This window comes from Sminthopsis crassicaudata, chromosome 3 (genome assembly GCF_048593235.1).
Source record: "Sminthopsis crassicaudata isolate SCR6 chromosome 3, ASM4859323v1, whole genome shotgun sequence".
NCBI lineage: Eukaryota > Metazoa > Chordata > Mammalia > Dasyuromorphia > Dasyuridae > Sminthopsis > Sminthopsis crassicaudata.
Window position 1 is genome coordinate 536,345,202 of NC_133619.1, and position 22,028 is coordinate 536,367,229.

The following is a 22,028-nucleotide window of genomic DNA, read 5'->3' on the forward strand; positions in this document are numbered from 1 at the left end:
TACCATGCTCACCTCTCTCTTTACCTGCCCATTGGGCATAAGATGTAGTTATAATGTGCTACTGAGATAATGATAGAAGAATGAAAAATTTTGACATTCTTTTCCTTCTTTATGAGGTTTCTACAACCTAAAACCATTGATTGCTATAGCCTACCACTGTTTCAATGGTTTAAAAAATTCTCTTGGTGCAGCATGATCATGATTCAGTTGCTTGAAGTTTCCCTGGTAATTGAGTGAGGAGGAAGGCTGTCTTTAGTGGAAAGCTGCTTTTGTAACTTCTCCCAGATTTCAGATTTGGTGAGAGATGATTGCATATAACAGATGATTTCAAATAAATGAGCCACACTAAGATACATTGGGGAGAGGAAAATATAAAACTAGATGATAGAGATTTGTGGCTGGAGTATACAACTCTGTCACTAACTTCCTTACCTTTGGCAAAGTCTTTCCTTTCTACGCCTGAGTTTCCTCACCTATAGATTGAATGGTTCAGAACAAATTGATGGGAGCGAAACCAGACAGCTCAATAATCACCAACAAAAATGTTATACAAACTTAAATGGACTTACATTCTCTGAAGAACTCCTTTCTTATACAAACTTAAATGGCCCCACATCCTCTGGAAGCAGGAAGGCCTTTTCAGATACAAACTTAAGTAGTCTTGCCTATCCTGTTCTATTATTCTGTTTCTGTATAAAGTAAAGTTTTCAGATTATGTTTCTTTGCAATATTACTTCTCTATTGAAGCTGATATTGCCAGCCAAGACTTCATGGAGTCTTTTCCTAACTAATAAAGGCTACCTTATCACAGCTTTGAGTAGGCGAAATTCTTTCCCTACAGACCCTGCCCATAGAACTTTGGAGAGAGAAGACCCATCCCTGTCCTATCTCACCCCCTCATCAAAATGATCCCTCCAGCTCTAGAATTCAATGATTTTATAATTTGAATAGCCTATTGGTTGCTATATCTGTATCTTGTGAAGTCTACCTGCTATACTGGACAAGAACAAAACATTCTTTCATGGCCCAATAACAATGATAACCTGGGGACTTCCTGGTTGAGAAGTATTTGCTCACTCCCAGGACTAATTCACCCCCATTTGCCAGCTTGGAAATTCCCATCATCAACTAATTATAAGAACATCTAAAGGATGTGGTTAATGATCAGATATGTGCAACAAAGGAGAGAAAAGGGTCAAACCAAGTTTTCTGCCTGAGTGGCTGGAATTATAATGGTCTCCTTGACATAAATTAGGAGGTCAGGAAAAGAGCTAATTTGTAATGATTGTAGAAGGGACCACCCAGGTCATCATCCAACCCAAAGATTTCATTGTAGAAATGAGGAAATCAAGATTTAGGGAGATGAAGGAATTTGTCCAAGGGGACATGGGCAACAAGTGTCAATGCTGAGGTCAGACCCCAAGTTCATAGACTTTAGAGTCAGTGCCCTTTCCTGTGTCATGTTGAAAATGCAGTTCTAGACATAGTGAGCTGAAGTGCCTGTGAAATATATGAAATTCTGAACAAACAGCAAAAGAAATTAAAAGTAAGGGACTAGTGATCAGAACAAAGGTCAGTGCTAGGAGCTGAAATCATGAGATTGAATGATTATTCTATGGGAAGAATTCGATGAAAAAAGGAATGTAGAGTTGGGAACTAAACTTTCAAGACCAAAGTAAGGAGTGAAACTTAGCAAAGGATATTTTTACACACAGGTCATTAATCACTTATTTCTTGGTCATGCTATTTAGTCAACTTCCTTTTCTAATAATATAGTTCTCATATGACATCCTTAATATACTATTGTAATCTCTTGGTCTGTCTGTCTCTCTCTGTCTCTCTGTCTGTCTCTTTCTCTCTCAGTCTGTCTCTCCTCTTTTTCATTCTCTCTCTCATAATATATATGTTACATATATATGTATATATTATGTATTTTATTCAATGGCAATACGATATAGGAATATGTGTCTCATGACTATACCTACTATGCACTGTCCATTGCCTTTTGGGTGAACTTCAAAAATTAATTCTTCACAGACTATGATATTCTAAAATACCCAGGCATAAGGCATTACATTACGAATACTGCTATTTTTTTTAAATGGACTTTTGTTTGAGGGAAAACTTGTGGATATTAAAATAACCAGTCATTTTTCAAAGTTAATCTATCTTACTCTCCTCCTTCCATTCAGTTCTGGTTAAATCCTGTTCATCTTCAGTATCTGTACAAAATATGTGTACTGATGAATCATTCTATGTGTCATCCATCCAAGTACACTGTATAATCTGGAAAGATAGAATTATTTATCTGTTTTTTTTTCTTTTGTGGGATGGTTAGGTCAAATGCTTTTAAAGTTATGGACCCATATGGGACACTGCAATATTTATTCTATAATTCATGTCTACTTTGATATTTATAATCAAGGTCAACAAAATTATCTCTGTTCTTATATATTTCAAAACATTTTGTGTAATGGGTAACACCTTATTAAAAGTGTAGCTTTAAAGTTGCCTTTTTCTCTACAAAATCAGATGATTTTTTTAGTTAAATGAAATTTTATTTTTAATTTGTAGAATAAAAGAAGCATCTCTATAATAGTATAATAAAAAAAGATTGAATATTAAACTATAAATCTATTTTAAATCTATTATCCTTTTAAATATGTAATAGTTATTATGTAAATTTCTTTTTTCCCCTTCTCTTACTATGCCTTAGAGATGGCTATAATTAAACAAAAATATGTGTATATATGTATGTAAAATCATTCTATGCATATGTAATTATAGGTTTTTTTTCTCTGAAGACATAGATAGTGTTTTCCTTCAATAGTCAACTTAAATATTTTGTAGTTAACTTTGTTATTTATAATAGTCAAAATGACTTATTGTTCAAAGTTGTTTTTAAAACAATATTGCTATTACTTTATACAATGTTCTCTTGGCTCTACTCATTTCACTCTTCATTATTTTGTGCAAGTCTCTCCATGTTTTCCTGAGATCATCGAGATTATCCTTTCTTATAGCACAGTAGTGTTATCACAATTTTATGCCACAATTTGTTCAGCCATTCTGCAATTGATGGGCATCCCCACAATTTCCATTTTTTGTCACCACAAAGAGAGTAGGTATAACTATTTTAGAACATGTAGGTTTTTTCCTTTTTTCCTAATTGTCTTTGGAAATAAATCCAGCAATGCTATTGCTGAATCAAAGGAAATTCTTTGGTCATAAATCAAGATTATTCTCCAAAATAGTTGGATCAGTTCACAATTCCACCAACAATACTTAATGTCTCAATTTTTCCATGTCCCTTTCAACATTTGCTGCTTTCTCCTTCGATCATTTGTTTCTATGTTTGTTCTTTAACTCACTAATTCTTTAAGATTACATAATTTGATCTCCAACAAATAAAATAAATAAACATTTGGTTAATTTATTTTTTAAAAAAGAGAAGAAAAACCAAATCACAAGTATAACAAACAAAAAGGATGAATATACTACTAATGGAGGTAAAATTAAAGTAGTTAGAAGGGCTTATTTTGCCCAATCATATGATAATAAACTTAATAATTTAAATGATATCTGAGAAACTGTTTATAAAAATTTTGGTGACACTGAGCATCCTTATTTCATACCTACTCTTACTGGGAAAATAGTGAAGGCTTCTATCCCCTCACAAATAAGACTTGCTGATGGTTTTATATAAATACTTTCTATCAATTTAAAAGAAAAACCATATATACCTCTACTTTCAAGTGTTTTCATAGAAATGAGCATTACATTTTGTCAATACAATCAAAAAGCATTAATAGATGTTTTTGAATCTGTTGTATATTTTTTGCTTTTAGTTTGATATTATAATAAATAATAATAATAATTGATATAATAGCTTTCCTTATGTTGTCATCCATCATTCTTGGTATAAATCCCATTTGATCATACTCTATAATCTGTGTAATATACATTATAATCTTGTAGCTAGTATTTTATTTAGGATTTTTGCATCCATATTCATTAAAGAAATTATCTATAATTTTTTTCTCTGTCTTTCTCTTTCTAGTTTAGGTATCAGTATCATGTTTGTTTCATAAGGGCTTAAACCAATGGTTTATCTATTTCATTGGTTTTCTCATAAAACCAATTCAGTTTTATTTATTAATTCAATAGGTTTTTAGTCAACTTTTTATTAATGTTACAATTTAATTTTTAGGATTTCCAATTTAGTGCTTAATTGAGGGGGCTTTTAGTTGTTTTTTTCTTCTAATTTCTTAATTGCATACTCTATTTGTTAGTCTTTTTCAATTTTATTGATGTAAGCAATTAGAGATATAAATTTTCCTCTGCTGCTTTTGCTATATATGTTGTCTTATTATTGTCATTCTCTTCAATGAAATTCATTTCTGTTATTTGTTTTTTTAGAACACTCATTTTTTAAAATTAGATGCTTAATCTCCAGTTAGTTTTTAATCTATTTCCATGGTTCCTTGTGAAATATAATTTTATTTTATTGTGATATGGAAAGGATACTTTTAATATTTCTGCTTTTTAGTACAAAAATTTTATGTACTGATATATAATCAATCTTTGTAAAAGTAGCATAATCACTCAGAGAAAAGGTGTATTCCTTTTTATTTCCATTCAATTCCTTCCACATATCTATCATATAGCTTATCTAAAATTGTATTCACTTTCTATTTTTTGGTTAATTACATCATCAGATGCTTATTTTAGAGTCAACAAGTAAGCACAGAGAATTTCTGCACCCTCTTTATATTTCACTTAGTTGTATGACAGTAAAGATATAGAACCTATAGACCATTTGTGAAAGTTTATATATGTTCTCTCATATCATCATAAATAATATCTTCCATGTATGCAGAAATTATTTTCATAAACATTATATAGAAATGGGAAAATAGATATATTGTTGAACGTTTGTTGATATTTCCTCAGCTTTTTTGTAACAATGAAATTTTTTAAAATTTTTCCAAGTGTTTTATGGTTTTGTTTTTTTTTTGAGGTATCTTGAGATCATTCAGTGATCTCCAAATTATGCTACCTCCAATATAAACATCTTGTGAACACTCTATCTAGTACAACTTTTCTCCATATCTTTCTTTTGTGTCAATATCTATTATTTTATTCATTTCCTAAGTTATGTTGTCAACAGTTGAAAATGTATCAATTAATTTTTCTCTGGCATTCATTTTTATCTTTTCACTAACAAATTAATTACCTGACTGTGTATAAACAACTGATCTAGAAATTACTACTATATTACTCTCCAGTCATTTCCTATTTGTTAAATTAGAATGGTTGATCTTTTGTGATGTTATTTGACATTTGTTAAATTTAGCACTTCCTTATTATCTTCTTAAAGAATATATTCATAATATATGATAATCATGTTTCAGGGCAGTCTGTGGCTTTTGTTCTTTCTCATTTTATACTCCAGGATCATTTTTTCCAACATATTTTTCACTGTGCTCCCATATACTCACATTTTCAGTGAAATTATTTAATATTAGAGTATTTATTAATTTAATTTGGAGTCTTATCATGTACTTCATAAGATTATATTTCTTTCTCAAATTCTTCAAGAGATATTGTCATAGAGGATACATTTATTTTAATTATAGTATTTTTGTAAATAACTATAATGCACACTTCAATATAAGATAACTTAGTGACCCATTAACTGATTTTTGTTGCTTTTGGACAGCTGTGATAAAAAATCAACTTTGTTCAACTCAGTGGCAGTGAATACTAGACTGGATATCTTTTCTCATGGATTAAAATGAACAGATTATTTTTATAAGCCCTAAGATCCCTTCTGTGATCTTTTTCTGTGTGTTCCCAACAAGAACCTTTGATCCATCTTTCCATTCAATTTCTTTTGGTCTTCTAGATTCATTAGTAGACAGAATAAAAAGATTGTTAAAACTGAGGCCCTCCAAATAGTATGTATGTCTAATCTTTGGTCTACTTCATTTTCTAGCATTCTTCTTGTTGGTATTTCAACAGCAAAAGGGAGAATTCAGTGTTCCACTGCTAACATTGCAGAAATCAGAGTCTGGTTCCAACTGGAACTGGAAGCAAAAATAGAAATTGCCATTCCTGCAATTTAATCAGAAGATTAAGCAAGCATTCACACTGAATCAGTCCTTTATGCCCATTCATTCATTACAAACATACACACACACACACATACACACACGTACCAAATTGAAAACTTTATATTCTGAATAAATTTAGTTAGTGGTTCGTTTTGGATCCATTGTTATTTTATCTATTTAATTTTGGCAGGATGGTATAATGGGAATATCACTGGGGTAGAGCCAGAAAATCTTGGTTTGTGTGACCTAGAACAAGTCACTTCATCCATGAGGCCTCAGATTCCTCCACTATAAGAGGATTATGTTGAACTGGATAATTCCTAAAGTCCCTTCCACCTCCAGGTCTTATGATTCCAAATGGATGACTATTTACCATGATTTTTTCTTTACTTTTCAAGTATGAACATGTTATTTAATCAATTTTTAATTCCATGTTGAATTCCATGTCTAAATGCTCAAGGTTAAGTGGTATGAAAATGAGATCATATTTTTGTGAATAATTATATAAATTACAACTTGATTTACTATTGTTGTAATTGTCATTATTGTATGTAATAATCAACACCTTCCCTCAAGTTAGTTTTCTTTAATTAAACACATTATAAATAATAATTCTTTTTAAATGGAAGGATTATAGATTTAGTAATAAAAGGAATATTACAATTAATCTTTAAATTCTATTCATTTTATAGATAAGGAAACCTGTTTCACTGAGATTAAGTGACTTGTCCATGGTTAAACAAGTAGTACATCTTAAAAGTGGTATTTAAATATGGTTCTTCCTTACTTCCAGCACTCTAGCCATGCTATTCTGCCTCTATAATACATTTTTAGTATCTGGGTCAATTTTGCTTTTAGAAATGTTACAAAGAAATAAAAAACAAGAAAGAGGAATCTTGGTTCTAATCCATCAATTAAGATTTATTAAGTACCTATTATGTGAAGGAACTTTCTCACCATTTCAGATGCAAAAACAAAGTGAAATGATTCCTTACCCTTAAGGAGTTTAAATCTGAGGAAAGCACATTACAGGGAGTAACAAAGTAATGAAAACTGACTAATTGAATTGAATAATAGGATAATGGGTTCCTATTCCTTGAATATGAATAAGTAGGAACTTAAACTAGTATGGAATGATCAATACTTAGTCCCAGGATACCAATATCCAGAGGTATGTCTTCTCACTTCAGCAGAATAAATACCACTACCCCACCATGACTCATGCTCTTTAGCCCAAGTCTACACCACACTTCCCATTCTCAGGATTCTGACATCATATTGACCTTCCCCAAGACTTCCCTTATCTCTAAAATCTCATGGGAGTGTGTGACATTCTCTGAGGAATGGACTACCCTTTCTACCAACACAATTACAGCAAAGATTATATTCTCTTCTATACCATTACTATCAATATTTCCCATGCTCCATCTGGTTTTGCCCCAGATATAATAATTAATGTCTGGTTATTGATCTGCATCATCATTATCACCATCATTGTCTTCATCATCACACCTACCATTTATAGAGTGATTTAAGATTTCCAAAACACTTTCCAGAGATTTATTTTTATTCCATTGTTTTGTGCTATAATTAAAATTAAATAAGGAAAGAGAGAAAAAGAAACAATGGGGACAGGTGGCAAATTGTATCAAGAAAATAGTTATAAATCAGTCAACAAACATTTGTTAAGTGCCTACTATGTGCTTAACACTGTGCTAAGTACTGAGAATTAAAAAAAGACAAAAAGCAGTCCCTATTTGGAAAAAGCTCATAGTCTAATGTGAGAAACAAGCAAGCTAACTAATAAAGCAAGTTTTATATACACAACAAATTGTTCATAATTAAGAGAAAGAATCACTAATGCTTCTGAGTTTTAAAATGGGGTGGGTAAAATAGACTCTAGGATAAATTGTCGATCTAAATGCATGATTTTATTAACTTATTAAATATGACCAAAAAAAATCTCAGCAAAGTCATTATGAACTCAGGACATCCCAGGCTGTCTAGCTGGAAGAGATTCCACAGTGTTTTAAAACCGATTTATTCCAGGTTCAAATCATGTCTCTTATCAGCTATCTTTCTTTTTGACCCTGTTGTGGGTAACCAATAGGATTTTCTGGAGACGGCAAGTTCACGTGGCAGCTGGAATCAGGCCTAGTACCATCACCAGCTCCTTTCCCCAGCTCATGTCAAATGTGGATGCAGCTTATGAAGTGACTGAGAAGGGCATAGCATTTTTTTTCAAAGGTACCTAACCAAATCCCCTACCATTTTGAAAAATTCAGTGACAATTGTGAAGGAACCCATGTACTTGGAGTGTCAAGTGCCAGAGATGTTTGTCCATTGATGGAGAAGAAAGGATTTTTGTTGCTCTCTGCCTTTTCAACTATTGGTTAAATTTCTTAACTATATTATTGAGATAAAGATAATAATGACCATCAAAAAGAGATGCCCATAACTACCTATAACACTATATTAATATCATAATTTAGACTTGGTCCCTGGCCCAGAGAAAAAAAGCACATCGAGCAGACAATAATCCTGAGTTTGGAGTTGAAGGCCCTTGATTCAAATCTCAGTTCCACCAGTTTGACACTCATGTGATCTTTAACAAGTCATTTAAATGTTCAAGTTCCAAGTTTCCTCATCTGTAAAATGAGGGGATTGGAACAGATGGTGACTAGTAGGAATCTTTCAGACCTAAATCTGTGCTCTTGCAATATGGCCAAGAGTTCTTTTAAATAAACTAAATAAACTAATATTGGATCCCCATAGAAATTAATATAAAATAATAACTTCTATTTATAGACTGTTGCTTTTCTCATAACTCTGTGACATTCATGCTGTAATTATTATTATTTCCATTTTACAGATTAGAAAGGTAAGGCACAGCAGTTCCTTAAGGCTTTTTGCCACAATGCCCACATTTGGTAGTAACAAAAGAGAGAGAATGGGAAAGGATCTGGACCTAGATTAAAATTTCAGCTCTGACACTATATGTGGTATCCTGAACAAGTCACTCACCACTCTTGGGTTTGGTTAAGTATTATATCCTATAATTTTATGGTGTTTATATTTTACCTACTCTATGGCTCCCACAGAGGACACCTAGGTGATACAATAGATAGAATGCTAGGCCTGGAGTGAGGAAGACTCATCTTGTGTTCAGATATGACCTCAAATACTTACTCATTATGCGACCCTGGATAAGTCATTTAATTCTGCTTGCCTCAGTTTCCTTATCTGCAAAATGAGTTGGAAAAGGAAAAGCAAAGCATTCCAGTGTCTTTGTTAAGAAAATATCAAATAGGGTCACAGAAAGTCAGACATGACTGAAAAATGACTAAACAAAATGGCTATCACAAAATTTTGAGAATGAAAAATGACTAGAAATGCCATATATCTTCTTACCAGTTAAAGATCTATAGGAATTGACTCTGTGATGTGGGAAATTCTGGCAAAGAATCACCTGCTTGTCTTGTCTATATTAAAGACCACACTGTACTCTGTGCACAAAGCAGAATTGGAGCATGTGAAAATAAATGTGAAATGTGCAAATTTAGGGAACCACCTGAAATATTGGTTCACACAGACTATTTGTGCCTGGCCTGTAGTAGAGTATTCCAAGCTTGTACTGGTCTGATCAGCCACAATTAGACACACCACAATTTGACTCTAACACAGTGATGTCATTTTTGGAATTCTTCAAAAACAAAGAATAACCAACCGACAGATTAAGCTATTGTTAGTATTGCTGAGGGAAAGTCCCCACTTACAAGCATAGCTAAGCATCTTTCCACATTCCCAGACCTATACTTGCTAGTCAAGAGCCTTGCTAAAGCTAAAGTTACAGTTACTGTTAGGGTTATAGCCTGGAAAACTGCCCAGGCAGTCAGCCCTAGGATATTGACCTTTGTTTTCAGAAAAGAAGTGGGATTTCTCAGAGTAATCTGAATGACAGAAGGACAATGTGTGTATGCTATATTGTCACTCTAGCCAAAAAGGAAGATGCTGTTTGTGAGAGGGAATCAAAAAGGGAACTCATAGGATTTCATAGGAATAGGAAATAGTGCTTCCTCAGAGGAAAGCACTGTGAAATGATACATTGCTTCATTTCTTTTTAACATTCTTTGTTCTGTGCTTAGGTCCTCACTACTGGATAACAAGAGGATTCCAAATGCAGGGTCCTCCCAGAACCATCTATGACTTTGGGTTCCCCAGGCATGTGCAGCAAATAGATGCAGCTGTCTACTTAAGGGAGCCACGGAAGACTCTCTTCTTTGTTGGGGAGGATTACTACAGGTACTTTTACTACTGCTTATTTTTTTAACCTAGTGAATAGAATTTTGTTTCACTGTATTGAAAATCCTATTGTGGAGAAGAATGTAGAATATTTGGTGAGTCAACTGATTGATCATCCAGACCACTTATGCATCATTTATTGCTTCCCCTGACTGTGTCTGGGGCTGAACGACACAACTGAGAAGTGAAAAATTCACTCAGTAATGCCATTGTTCGGTATCTAGGAGACCAATGTACCAGATGTTTCAATGTGCTAACTAAATCTAAAATAATGAGTGCAAAAATTCAGAAATTACCATTGGGGAATAGCATGGAAACAGAAATCATAAGAGTTAAGAGCTAGGGAAGGAATTATAATCCAACCAGATTTTAAAATCCTGCTAGGGAGGTAAAGCCACGATGGTGGACAAAAGGCATTGACTAGACCAAGCTCTATCCAAAACCCCTTGAAACATCTTTAAATAATGCCATAAAATAATGTCAGGAGCAGCAAAATCCATAAAAGGATGGGGTAAAAAAATATCCCAGCTAAAGAGAATTCAGAAGGTTGGCAAGAAAGGTTGTTTCACCTGGGTGGGAGTAGAGCACAGTCCAGTGCAGGCCACTACAGTACTACGCCAATCCTAGCAAAGCAGGAGCAGGCTCTGGAATCCACTGAATTGGTATAATCCCATTACCTCATTTTATAAAAGAATATCTCAGGCCAAAGAGGATAAGTGATAAGGTCACAAAGGTGAGTGGAAGAATTGGATTCAAATTCAGGTATCTGACTCCAGATCCAACTTTGTTTCTATCTATCTACAAGCAAGACTTTTTGGTTCAGCAATAATGTCAAATATAGTAAATCCAACTCCTTGTATTTGGGGGAACATTAATTAGCTGCAGAGTTCTATGGAGGAAATGTGCTACCTAAAATTAAATGGACTTTTTTGCTAATTGGCAGAAATGAGGTAATATGACAATAAAAACTGAAAACTGATGAGGACAGGAAAACCTAGTTTCAAATGCTTCCTCTAATACTATCTAGCTGAGTGTCCAGTAGCAAGTTACTTAATGTCTTAGAGCCCCAGGCAATTCTCTCAATATAAATCACAAACCAATTCAATAAAGTAATAATTAAGTATCTACTATGTGCCCGGCACTCTACTAAGCACTTGTTGTTTAATCATTGTAGTAATGTCTGCCATTTGAGGGTTTTCTTGGCAAAGCTACTAGAACGGTTTGCCATTTTCTTCTCTAGTTCATCTTATGGATGAGAGAAACTTGAGGCAAACAGATTTAAGTGATTTGTCCAAAATCACACAGCCGATTATTTGAGACTGGATTTGAATTCAGGTCTCCCTAATACAGGAGCCAGTACTCTATCCACTGTGCCACCTAGCTGTCATAGTATTAAAGGCTAAGGATACAAAGAAGGGCATATAACATGAACTCAAAAATCTCATGCTCTAATGAAAGAGAGGAAGGGGAGGCAGTTGCCCATCAGCCTCTTGACGAACATATTGTTTTTCATGGAGGAGAAATCATAGGTCCAAATTTCCATCCTCCTAAAATTAATAAAATAAAATTACAGAATTTTAGAGTTGAAAGAAATCTCATAGGCCATCCAGATCTACCAATATTTAAATAAGAATCTTTTCTACAACATCCTCAAATGGTATATAAAAAAACCATCCAGTCTTTGCTTGAAGACCTCCAGCTATGGAGAACTCACTATCTCCCTAGACAGCCTCTTCTTTTGGTTCACTATAATTGTTAGCAATTTTTTTCCCTTCCATATATCAAGCCCAAATTCTTTACACCTTCTATTCATTATTCCCTCTGAAGTCAAGCAGAATGTCTGGCCTCTTTTCTACTAGGAAGCCTTTCAAATACTTATACATATAGTTATAACTATTGTTAATAAACCAAGACTATTAATTTCCAAAATCTTAGCTAGAACAATGAATTATTATATTTCTAAGAGGTACAAATTAATTTTATGGTCATAACAGATGCTTCACTATCAAATTATTTTTCATCCATTCATTCCTTGCATAGATGAAGGGATCATTAGATTGAAGACCTGAGTTCAAATCCCACTTCAGATGCTTATTAGCATTTTTACTCTGGGCAAAACATTGAAGATAACTGTGTGCCTCATTTTCTTCATCTATAAAATAAGGGGGTTGTGTCTGATGGATCCCAAGGTGCTTTCCAACTCTAAATCTATGACCTATATACCAAGGCCACACTGGACATTCCAAGTTTCTCCTGTGCCTTGAGGCCCAGACAGAATGCACATGGAGGTTATTCGTAACTTAATATTCTTATTAAGTTTCTCAAAAATGATAATTCTCCTCCAACCCTTTTCATTGCCTTCAAACAAGAGCCAAATGTTAGATCCTAAGGATAAGGGAGCACTAAGGACTTCAGGGAAAGGAGGGATAATAGCAGGCCAGATAATAAAGAGAGGCCAAAATTATAGCCCTGATATATTTATAAATCATAAAACTATAAATCTCAACTAAAGTTTTTTTTGATGCCTCATGGACATACATGATTCTGTATTAAAAAGCTGTGTCAATAAAGTACAAACTCTAGTAAGTTAATGAGCTGGAAAGGCTTCCAAAATAGACATCATGATGATTAGTTTGCTTGTCATCACAGGACAAATGTAATTAAATATAAAGAGACTTGTTATCAGGTTAGCCATTGGGCAATGGAATTTTTGGCCACTACAACTCTCAAAATTATCAGAACTTTCAATCTATGACACTAGAGGAAGCAAACACATGAAGAAATCATTAATCCATAAAGGACCAAAGAAAAACCCTGAGGTGTTAAAGCTAAAAAAAAAAACTTGGAAATAATCAGTTCAATCTCCTCATTTTACCACTGAAGGAACTGAGGCCCTGAAAATATAAATGGTTTTTCCCAGATTAAACATCTGCTTAATCACAGAGCCAAGGTCATGATCCATTTTTCCAACTCTGATGCTCTTTCCAAGAATGACACAGCCTTCCATCATCTATTACTTGTTATGCAGCCTACAAATCCTCTATAAATCCATACTTCCCATCCTTTCCCTTAGAGAGTGATTGTTTTCCCCATTTCAAAGTTGCTAGAGCACAATGAACTATAACACTCAAAGAACAGAAAAGCCCATCAGCAGTACTCTGGGGAAGCATGAGCTGTGACTTCTAATTTTGTTTCTAAACCTCAAAACCACACCATTTCTTTCTCAGACTTTCCTTTTTGAAAAATAAAGCCAGGCTTTGAGCTCAGAATGGATTTCCATGGGAAAGGGGGTATAAACCACAATGTTGACATTCAATGCGTCACAAACCTTAAGCAATTCTTCCTTTACTGTGGACTTTACCCAGAAGCAGACAAAGGAACAGGTCCATTCTTTGTTAGTCATTTCAAAGAGCAAGTGGAGCCAAAAATAATGTTTTATTATAAAGGGTCTGATTCTAATAGATTAACTCCACTCTTTTTTCTTGAGGATCCAGGCTTTTGAGTCAGCTCCCCTCCTACACCAAAGTCCTGAGAAATCACTTCAGTGTTAACATTTGTATAGCACTTGAAGGATGGTAAAGTGCTTTCCTCATAAGAGCTTCATGAAGTAGAGCATTCAAATTTCCCCATTTCAATGAAGAACTAAGATATTAAATGACTAACCTATGATTATGAATCTAATACATTCTGAAGTAGAACTCAAATCAAGGTCACCTGCCTCCAAATCCAAAAGTCCTCTATCCATACTGCCCTACTTCTATTCACGTGTTGCTGTGACTTGTCAACTTTTCAAGTAAAAGGCTAAGGTTTGTTTTCTTGCTTGTTATTTTTGTTTTTAATAGCATTTTATTTTTCCAAATATATAGAAAGATGATTTTCAACATTCACTTTGGCACAACGTTGCATTCCTAATTTTTCTCCCTTTCCCTCCCTTCCCCTCTTCCCAAGGTAGCAAGTAATCTAATATAGGTTGAACATGTGCAATTCTTCTGAACATATTTTCATATTTGCCATACTGCACAAAAAAAAAAAATCAGATCAAAAGGGAAAAAAAAAAACAAGCAAGCAAAAAAAAAAAAAAAAAAAAAAAAACAAGTGAAAATACTATGCTTTGATCCACATTCAGTCTCCATAGTTCTCTGTATGCAGATAGCATTTTCCATCACAAGTCTATTGGAATTACCTAAGAAACTAAGTTTAAAGAGATGCTAGAATCCTCTGCTAAAAGGAAGTTTAAGGATTCTCATTGGATTTTAATTATCTGTGCTCTTCCTATTTCCCCTGTTGGAAGACACATTAAATTTACTCACAGAACAATCAGTACACTCTCCTTCTTGCCAAAGATAATGTTGTGACTTTTTAGTTGGCCTTATTTAACAAGAAGCATCTTAATGAAGCTTGAGCAATCTGTACACAATGAAAGCAACCTAGGTAGCCAAGGAAACCTCACACTTCCCTCTAGACATGTCTAGAATCAGTGGGTCCTCAGTTTTGGCTAAATTATTCATTAGAATCAAAAAGCTTATTGGGGACATAGAAAAATAGAGATAGATAGATAGATAGATAGATAGATAGATAGATAGATAGATAGATAGGGCAGATATCAGACACACAATTTTTTTTGACTCAGCCAGTCATTGAATGGAACCATTTGTTGCCTTTGATACCTTGGAGGGAAATTCCTATTGCATGGAAGGCAGTTATGATGATGATGAGGAGGAGGAGAACATGAATAAGAACAAAAAAGAAGGAAAAGAAGAAAGACAAGAAGGAGAAGGAGAAAAGAAAGAGGAGGAGGGAGAAGAGAAGAAAGGAAGGAGGAGAAGAAAGGAAGGAGAAGGCAAAGAAGGAAAAAGAAGGAGGAAAAGAAGAAGGATGGAAGGAAGGAAGAGGAAGAGGAGAAAGAGGAAGAGGACAAGGAAGAAAAGATGGAGGAGAAGGAAGAGCAGAAGAAGAGGAGGAGAAAAAGAAAGAAGAAGAAAAGAAGAAAAAGAAGAGAAGGAAGAGAAGGGAGGAGGAAGAGAAGGAGGAAGGAAGGAAAGAGAAAGAGAATGAGGAGGAGATAAAGCTGAGGAGGAAGAAGAAGACAAGGAAGAAGAGAAGGAGCAGGAGGAGGAGCAGGAGAAAAACAAAGAAGGAGGAGCAGGAGAAAAACAAAGAAGGAGGAGGGAGGGAATGAAAGTATTATTATCCCTATCTTAGAGATGAGATAACTGAAGCTTAAACAGATTAGTGACTTTCCCAATATCATATAACTAAAACTCATTCTCCCATTTATAGAAAGTGTGGTATATACAGAGTGCCTTTTTTCACAAAAGACGAAAAGACGTACATAGTCTGAGTCACTGCTATTGATGTGACCTTGGGCAAGTTACTTATGTAGGCCTCAACTTCCTAAACTGAAAAAATAAATGAGAATCTACAATCCCTTCTGGGTTTAAATTTGTGGTTAGTGACTGGGCCCCAATGTCATACAATTAATACCACTCACACCTCACATTTAGATAGTGCTTTAAGGAGCTAGATAATACCAATATTCTCAAACTCCTTTTACAAATGAGGAAATTGAAAAGATAAATGAGTTGCTTAGGGACACATAGATAATCAATGTCGATAAAAGAACTCAGCCCTAGATCTTCAACTCCACATATAGCAATGTTCATACTGCTTCTGCTTCATACATACTTCTCGTTTTTCTGCTTTACACATACTTCCAATTACTCAAATGTTATCTACTGAAGAAAAAGTGAATAATAGAGAGAAATGTCAGGACATTGACCTGAGACTTGAAATACAGAATAAGTTATTGCAATATCTGCATTTGGAATATCATTTTTAATGTGGCCTCACCAGAAACACAGACACATCCTATGATCTCTAGATATCATCTTTAATTGAACAAACCCAGATTAAATAATCAGGAATGATTCAATTTTATGACCCATAGTTTATTACTCTAGGACCTTCTTTTTCTTTCTCTAGCTTCCTTTGTAAGTTTCCATGTAAATATAGTCTCTGGAACAAATAATAATTCAAGAAAATAGAAATCTAAGAAATGAAATACTATAAATTATTTGGCTTGTCCTTATAAAACTTCTGGTGAACTTCTAATCTGAGTTACTTCAATGATTAATACACCCTTGAGAAGTTTCCCATTATCAATGTGCCTGGTATATCTGAAGTTTCTAATTAGAGATCTACTATTGGTAACACCAGGAACCCAAAGATAAGAAGTCCCAGAAGCAACTTCAGAAAGAGTAGATAGATACAGCAGAGCAATGAAGCCCACCAGAAAATAGCCCCCATTTGCTGCTGTATTTTTCAAGAAGAGCTGACTATAAATGTCTGATAAAGGGATTCTTCCTTTCCCAACCTTCGCATATCTTCATAAGGCAAACCTAAGTTATACATAAGCATACCTTCACTGCTATCCCCAGCTTCCTGAGAAGGTGAATTTATACCCTTAATTTACAGGAATAAAGAAGACTAAAACTCTAGAAATTAAAAAGGGAAACTGCATTCTAAAAACATAATTAAATCCATTCAAAATGAAGACCACTGACAAAAGGAAGTCATTTTATCCATTAAACTGTAAACCATGGATGTGTGATACCATGAATTTCTGAAAATCATCCCAGCTACTATAGTAATAGATTACAGACAGTCAAATTGTACTCGTTAATAGAAATTAATCCAATTGCTGTAGGTTTATCCATATTAAAAAATAAATAAAATGTCCCCTTTACCTACTCTACCACCACCCAGAGGATATTTATACACACCACAGATCAATCATTTTTTTACATGATTTTTAGTCATAAGATTATAAAATTATAGATTAAGGCTAGAAGGTCTTTAGAGAACTAGTCCAATAGTTATTTCACAATTGAGGTAATTCAAGGCACAGAGGAGTTAAGTGAGTTTCATCAGTAAAAATTCTGTTTCCAGTCTTGTACATTTCCATCTTTCTATTTTTCTTACCCATGGAAAGTGCTTTTTTTTAGTTAATCTTGAACACTTGCCTTCCTTACACCAACCATTGCTATAATACCTCTATTAGTCAATGAAGAAAGTGCATTAAGAAGTTCAAGTACACTTCCTTGGAATAATATTCATTCTTTAATATTGCAGAATTTAAAATATGGCAACAGAGAGCAATGAAACACCAATGCAAAGGACAAAATCCAGCTCTTGACCAACAGAACTAGAGAATAGGAAACCAGTTCATCATGGTTTCTCCTTGAAGGTCAAGATCATTTATCCTGAAATAGACTAATGTCAATTGAACACAGACATGATCCTTGATGTTGAAAAAAAATTGTTTGTCCCAAATAATTCACACATGAGCTCATTATTTAAGGCTAGTCATATAGGGATACAATGTCATTACATAAAGGTTAAAAAGAAGTTACTTTTATCCTATATTGTGCATAGCTTTTGCTCTATGATCTCTATAACTGAAAAGATATAATCATGCCCTTCCTGAGAGATGTTCTAGCCAATCTGACCTAGCAAAGTGGTGCTAAGAAGGCCAGCAGATTTCCCTGAAGATACGGACCTAGAAACTAGTACACATAAGAAAGTAATACCCAAGAGAGACTATGTACCCAGTAGTCACCAGCTATTGTGGGACCTTTTCCCCCCAGAATAAATTGCTATGTGATAGGTTCCTAGGAGATACCATAAAATCCCATTTCATTTATAATGTGCCTGAATTACAGTAATAAAAACATAAACTCAAGTTCTTCAATTTAGGACCATTTCTGTATCCTGAATGAATTCCCCAGATGAAATCAGGAAATAAGGTTTTTGTCTTTAGCATCCTCCTGCTTTCTTCCTGAATTTCTTTGTCATCTATTAGCACTCTCCATTCAAGAATCATTTTTGAAATATTTATTATGAGCAAGACAGCCTCATAGGCTAGAGATTAAAAAAAAATTAACTATACCTTACCTGCTTTCAAAGAGCTTAAAATTATTTTGATTAAATTAGACTTCTATACTTATTTGGCCCCAGAAAACTAACCCAAACAGTGCTTCATATCCCATCCATTAACTATCACAATCATCTTGCCATCTTCCTTGCAATTTCTCCCCAACCATTATAGCATCTCCACACCAGATGGCCATAAAAAACTGTACCCAAGTCTTTTAGGAGAGTTAATCTACTCAGCTTTTAAATTCCTGATTTGGGTAAGCTATCTTGATTGATTAGTAAGTGAATGCAAAGTCAACTAACACACTGCATTTTATTGGTCCCAAACTACTAGATCAGACTGTATTTCACATTTATTCAGCAATTCCTATCATATTGATCATCTGCTCTGTGGCTGCAACTCTCTTCCCCAACCTACCCCACACACACACACCCTTCTATCTTCCTCTGTGTTTTGCAATCAAATCAATGATATCATATTAGTATTTGTTTCTCAAAAAGACATCTCAATTGACATGCCTATGGATCAACTCACTATCTTTGTTATTCCTCATAGTTAATTTTTAAAATATTCTAAATGAAACAGCATAGAAACAAAAATCAAAATAAAACATTCCCCCCATAGGCTTGAGCCACACTATACCACAAAATATGAACTTCATCATCACCTGTGAGGATAATAGATATATATATATGGAGCATGAATGAGGTACATTCCCATCTTTATATTTTATATTATTTTATATTTATCTATACATTTATAATGTATATAATAAATATGTATTTATATTATATACTTTATATTAGAGAAAACACTTGTAGCCAGGACACATGTCAAGTCATGGCTCCATGATAGAAGTCACCAGACTACTATGATATTTTGTCTATTTTATTAAACTACTCTCAATGGGACACCCTATTGAGTGTGATACCTGTTCTAGGTGAGTTATTCTACTTGTTCCCAGTAGGCTCGAATTATCTACTGATAACTACTAGATATTTTGTTTCTACTAGATATTGCTTCTCTGGCCTCAGATTAGTTAATGTGGGAGCAGCTCTCTCAGTTTCAGATAAATCTCTTGGTAGCTATTAGTTACTAAAATACATAAACTCTGTTGGACATGGCTCCCTGCTGCCAGTTTCTGAGATTATCTCTTTACATTCAAAAAAATGACTCCAAATAGATGATCCTCTTCCCCTAAGGAAAGGTGAACAGTTCTTTAATCATATGTACTATATCCAGCTAACAAAATATAGAATGCCTCCAGGATAAGGTTATCCTATGTGTAGGTATTGGCAGCCTTCTGTTACAGATAACTATCTAATAGGTTTAAATATGCCTAAAATCTCTGGAGTAGGATGAAAATGAATTTTCATATAAGCTAAGTTCAAGTGGCAAGGTAATATTTCTCTAGTCATCCAACCCCCCCAAATCTACTTCCATCAATCTTATTTGTTAGCAGCAAAACCTCATTGGGTCAGTGTTGTATTTTAGCCAATGACAAAAACCTCGCTATCTCCCTACATGATCTTTGGTGAAGATTAAATATACACTTTTGTTTATGCTTCTCATTATTTAGCTTATTTTTTTTTCCCTTACTACATCAAGGAAGCTGTTGGAAATGAATTTCCTCAAGTAATTTTAAATATACTGCTCCCCTATAGTTCTTCCCCCAAAACCTAAACAAACTTTACCTAATCTTAAAATCCCATTCCTGGATATTTTGGGGATATTTTTATGAGCTTAAGTGCAATAAAGTAACATTGAATCTTCAGGAGGTAGCAAGACAAGCAACTCCTTGAGGACAAATGAATAATGGGGGCAATGCTTGCTAATGTCTCCTACTTCTGCCATGGAAATGCCCAGAGCTGGCCTGCTTCTGAAGTTAATTTTTATTAACTTCATTATTTATTAGTGATTTTTATAGCTAGAAAATTATGAGCAGTCCATATACTTCCCTCCAATGATTTGACTACTGGGCAAATGCTCCCAAGAAAGCAAAAAAAAAAAAAAAAAAAAAAAAGTTCCAATAGATGCCAAAAATATTCATAATAACGCTTTTGGTGTTTAAAGAACTAGAAGCAAAGTAGGGGCCTTTTAATATAAATTATCAGGTAGTCACTATCAGATGATTTAAAGTAGTTTTTTTTTTCCTTTTCCACAAGGGAGCTATGATATAAAGATAAAAAGGACCTATATGATGCTTTACCAAAAATAAAATAATTAAATCATGAACAAAGAAATGAAAACTACATGGAATAACATAAGAATTTTCCTATCTTGTCCAATCTTAATAATGCAATCAACTATAAAGACCCACTAGCTTCTTGAAGATTCCTAGCAAAATTCTAAAACTAAGGAAGAATTACTAAAGGAAGTAGTTGGTAAGCATTTGGATGAGCTCATTAAAAATAAACTATGCTGGATTATCTTCATTTCCCATTCTTTGCTACTGTTACCAGTTACAAAACTGGCAGGAAACAATGGTACTTAAAAAATAAAAAGAATTTTATTTCCAATTTAAATTCTAATTTATTTGGAATAATAAATGTAGCTAAGACTTCACTGAATGACTTTACAAAGATTATTTAACCTTTAAGAATCTGAGCTTTATCATTTGTAAAGTGAGTAAAGTAACACACCCTCTACTTCCTTTCTAATGCATTGTGGATATCAAAAATATTGTTTCAAAGTGTTTGGCAAAATTTAGCCTTATATTTAAATGACAAATATGAAAACAAGGGTTGTTATTAATTAAATACATGGAAGTCTTCTATGAAGAGCTACAAAAGTGACCAAAGTAGTCTTATTTTGGAATTGATTTTATTGGCCCTCTAAATGTATTTTATTTGTGAAATATCTTATTTGTCTAGTTATGATGAAGTAAAAAGGAAAATGGAAAAAGATTACCCAAAGAATATTGAAGAAGAATTTTCAGGAATAATTGGCAAAATTGATGCTGCTGTTGAAGTGAATGGTGAGTATCTTATCAAAGCTGAGATAGATGCCATTTCAGAAAAAGATATTTATTTAAAGTAGGATATCAAGGATTCAATTAGTTTGTATAGAAAAAATACATGTGTATTTCAATATAATTGATTTCTTTTGCAATCCTATGTATTTTTATGCATTTAAAAATATTATTTGAAAAAGGGATCCATAGGTTTCACCAAACTGCCACAGGGTTCATGACAAAAAAGATTAAGGCTCCAGGCTCTGCTTAGCACAATACAAGACTGGTTCATACAAATTGTTTGACGTGTTATTTAAAGGTAGCTGGCCAGATCCCTAGGATTCTAGACTCTAACTTAGGATCTGTGCATAAACTGACAGTACTGCTCTATCTCTTCTTATGGAAAAATTCAAAAAGGGCAGATATATATAAGTCAACCACTATTGAATTGGTGGGAACAATGGTACCAAAGTATAAGAAAATATAACAGAGTTGAGAGCTGAATAATGGACTTAGAGAATCAGGAGCCTTGCATTTGAATGCTGTTTCAGACACTTAATAGTTATATGTCACTGACTTAACTTCTCTAAGTCACAGTTTCCTCATGTGTAACATTAATGTAATATTACTTGAGTTACCTACAAAACCTCACCAAATCAAATCTCACATTATATAAATTCAAGTTATTATTATTAGACATAGACCCCACTGTTAATTGGAA

The 22,028-nt window shown here is 33.8% G+C and overlaps 1 protein-coding gene across 1 annotated transcript in view; it reads left to right on the forward strand.

Annotated features, from left to right (window-relative positions):
* Positions 1-22,028, forward strand: part of MMP20 (matrix metallopeptidase 20) — a 44,535-nt gene that overhangs the window by 19,969 nt on the left and 2,538 nt on the right. The window contains exons 7-9 of the mRNA XM_074304401.1: positions 8,227-8,363; positions 10,262-10,418; positions 21,228-21,331. Of these exons, the coding sequence (XP_074160502.1) occupies positions 8,227-8,363; positions 10,262-10,418; positions 21,228-21,331 (398 nt within the window). The remainder of the gene's footprint in view (positions 1-8,226; positions 8,364-10,261; positions 10,419-21,227; positions 21,332-22,028) is intronic.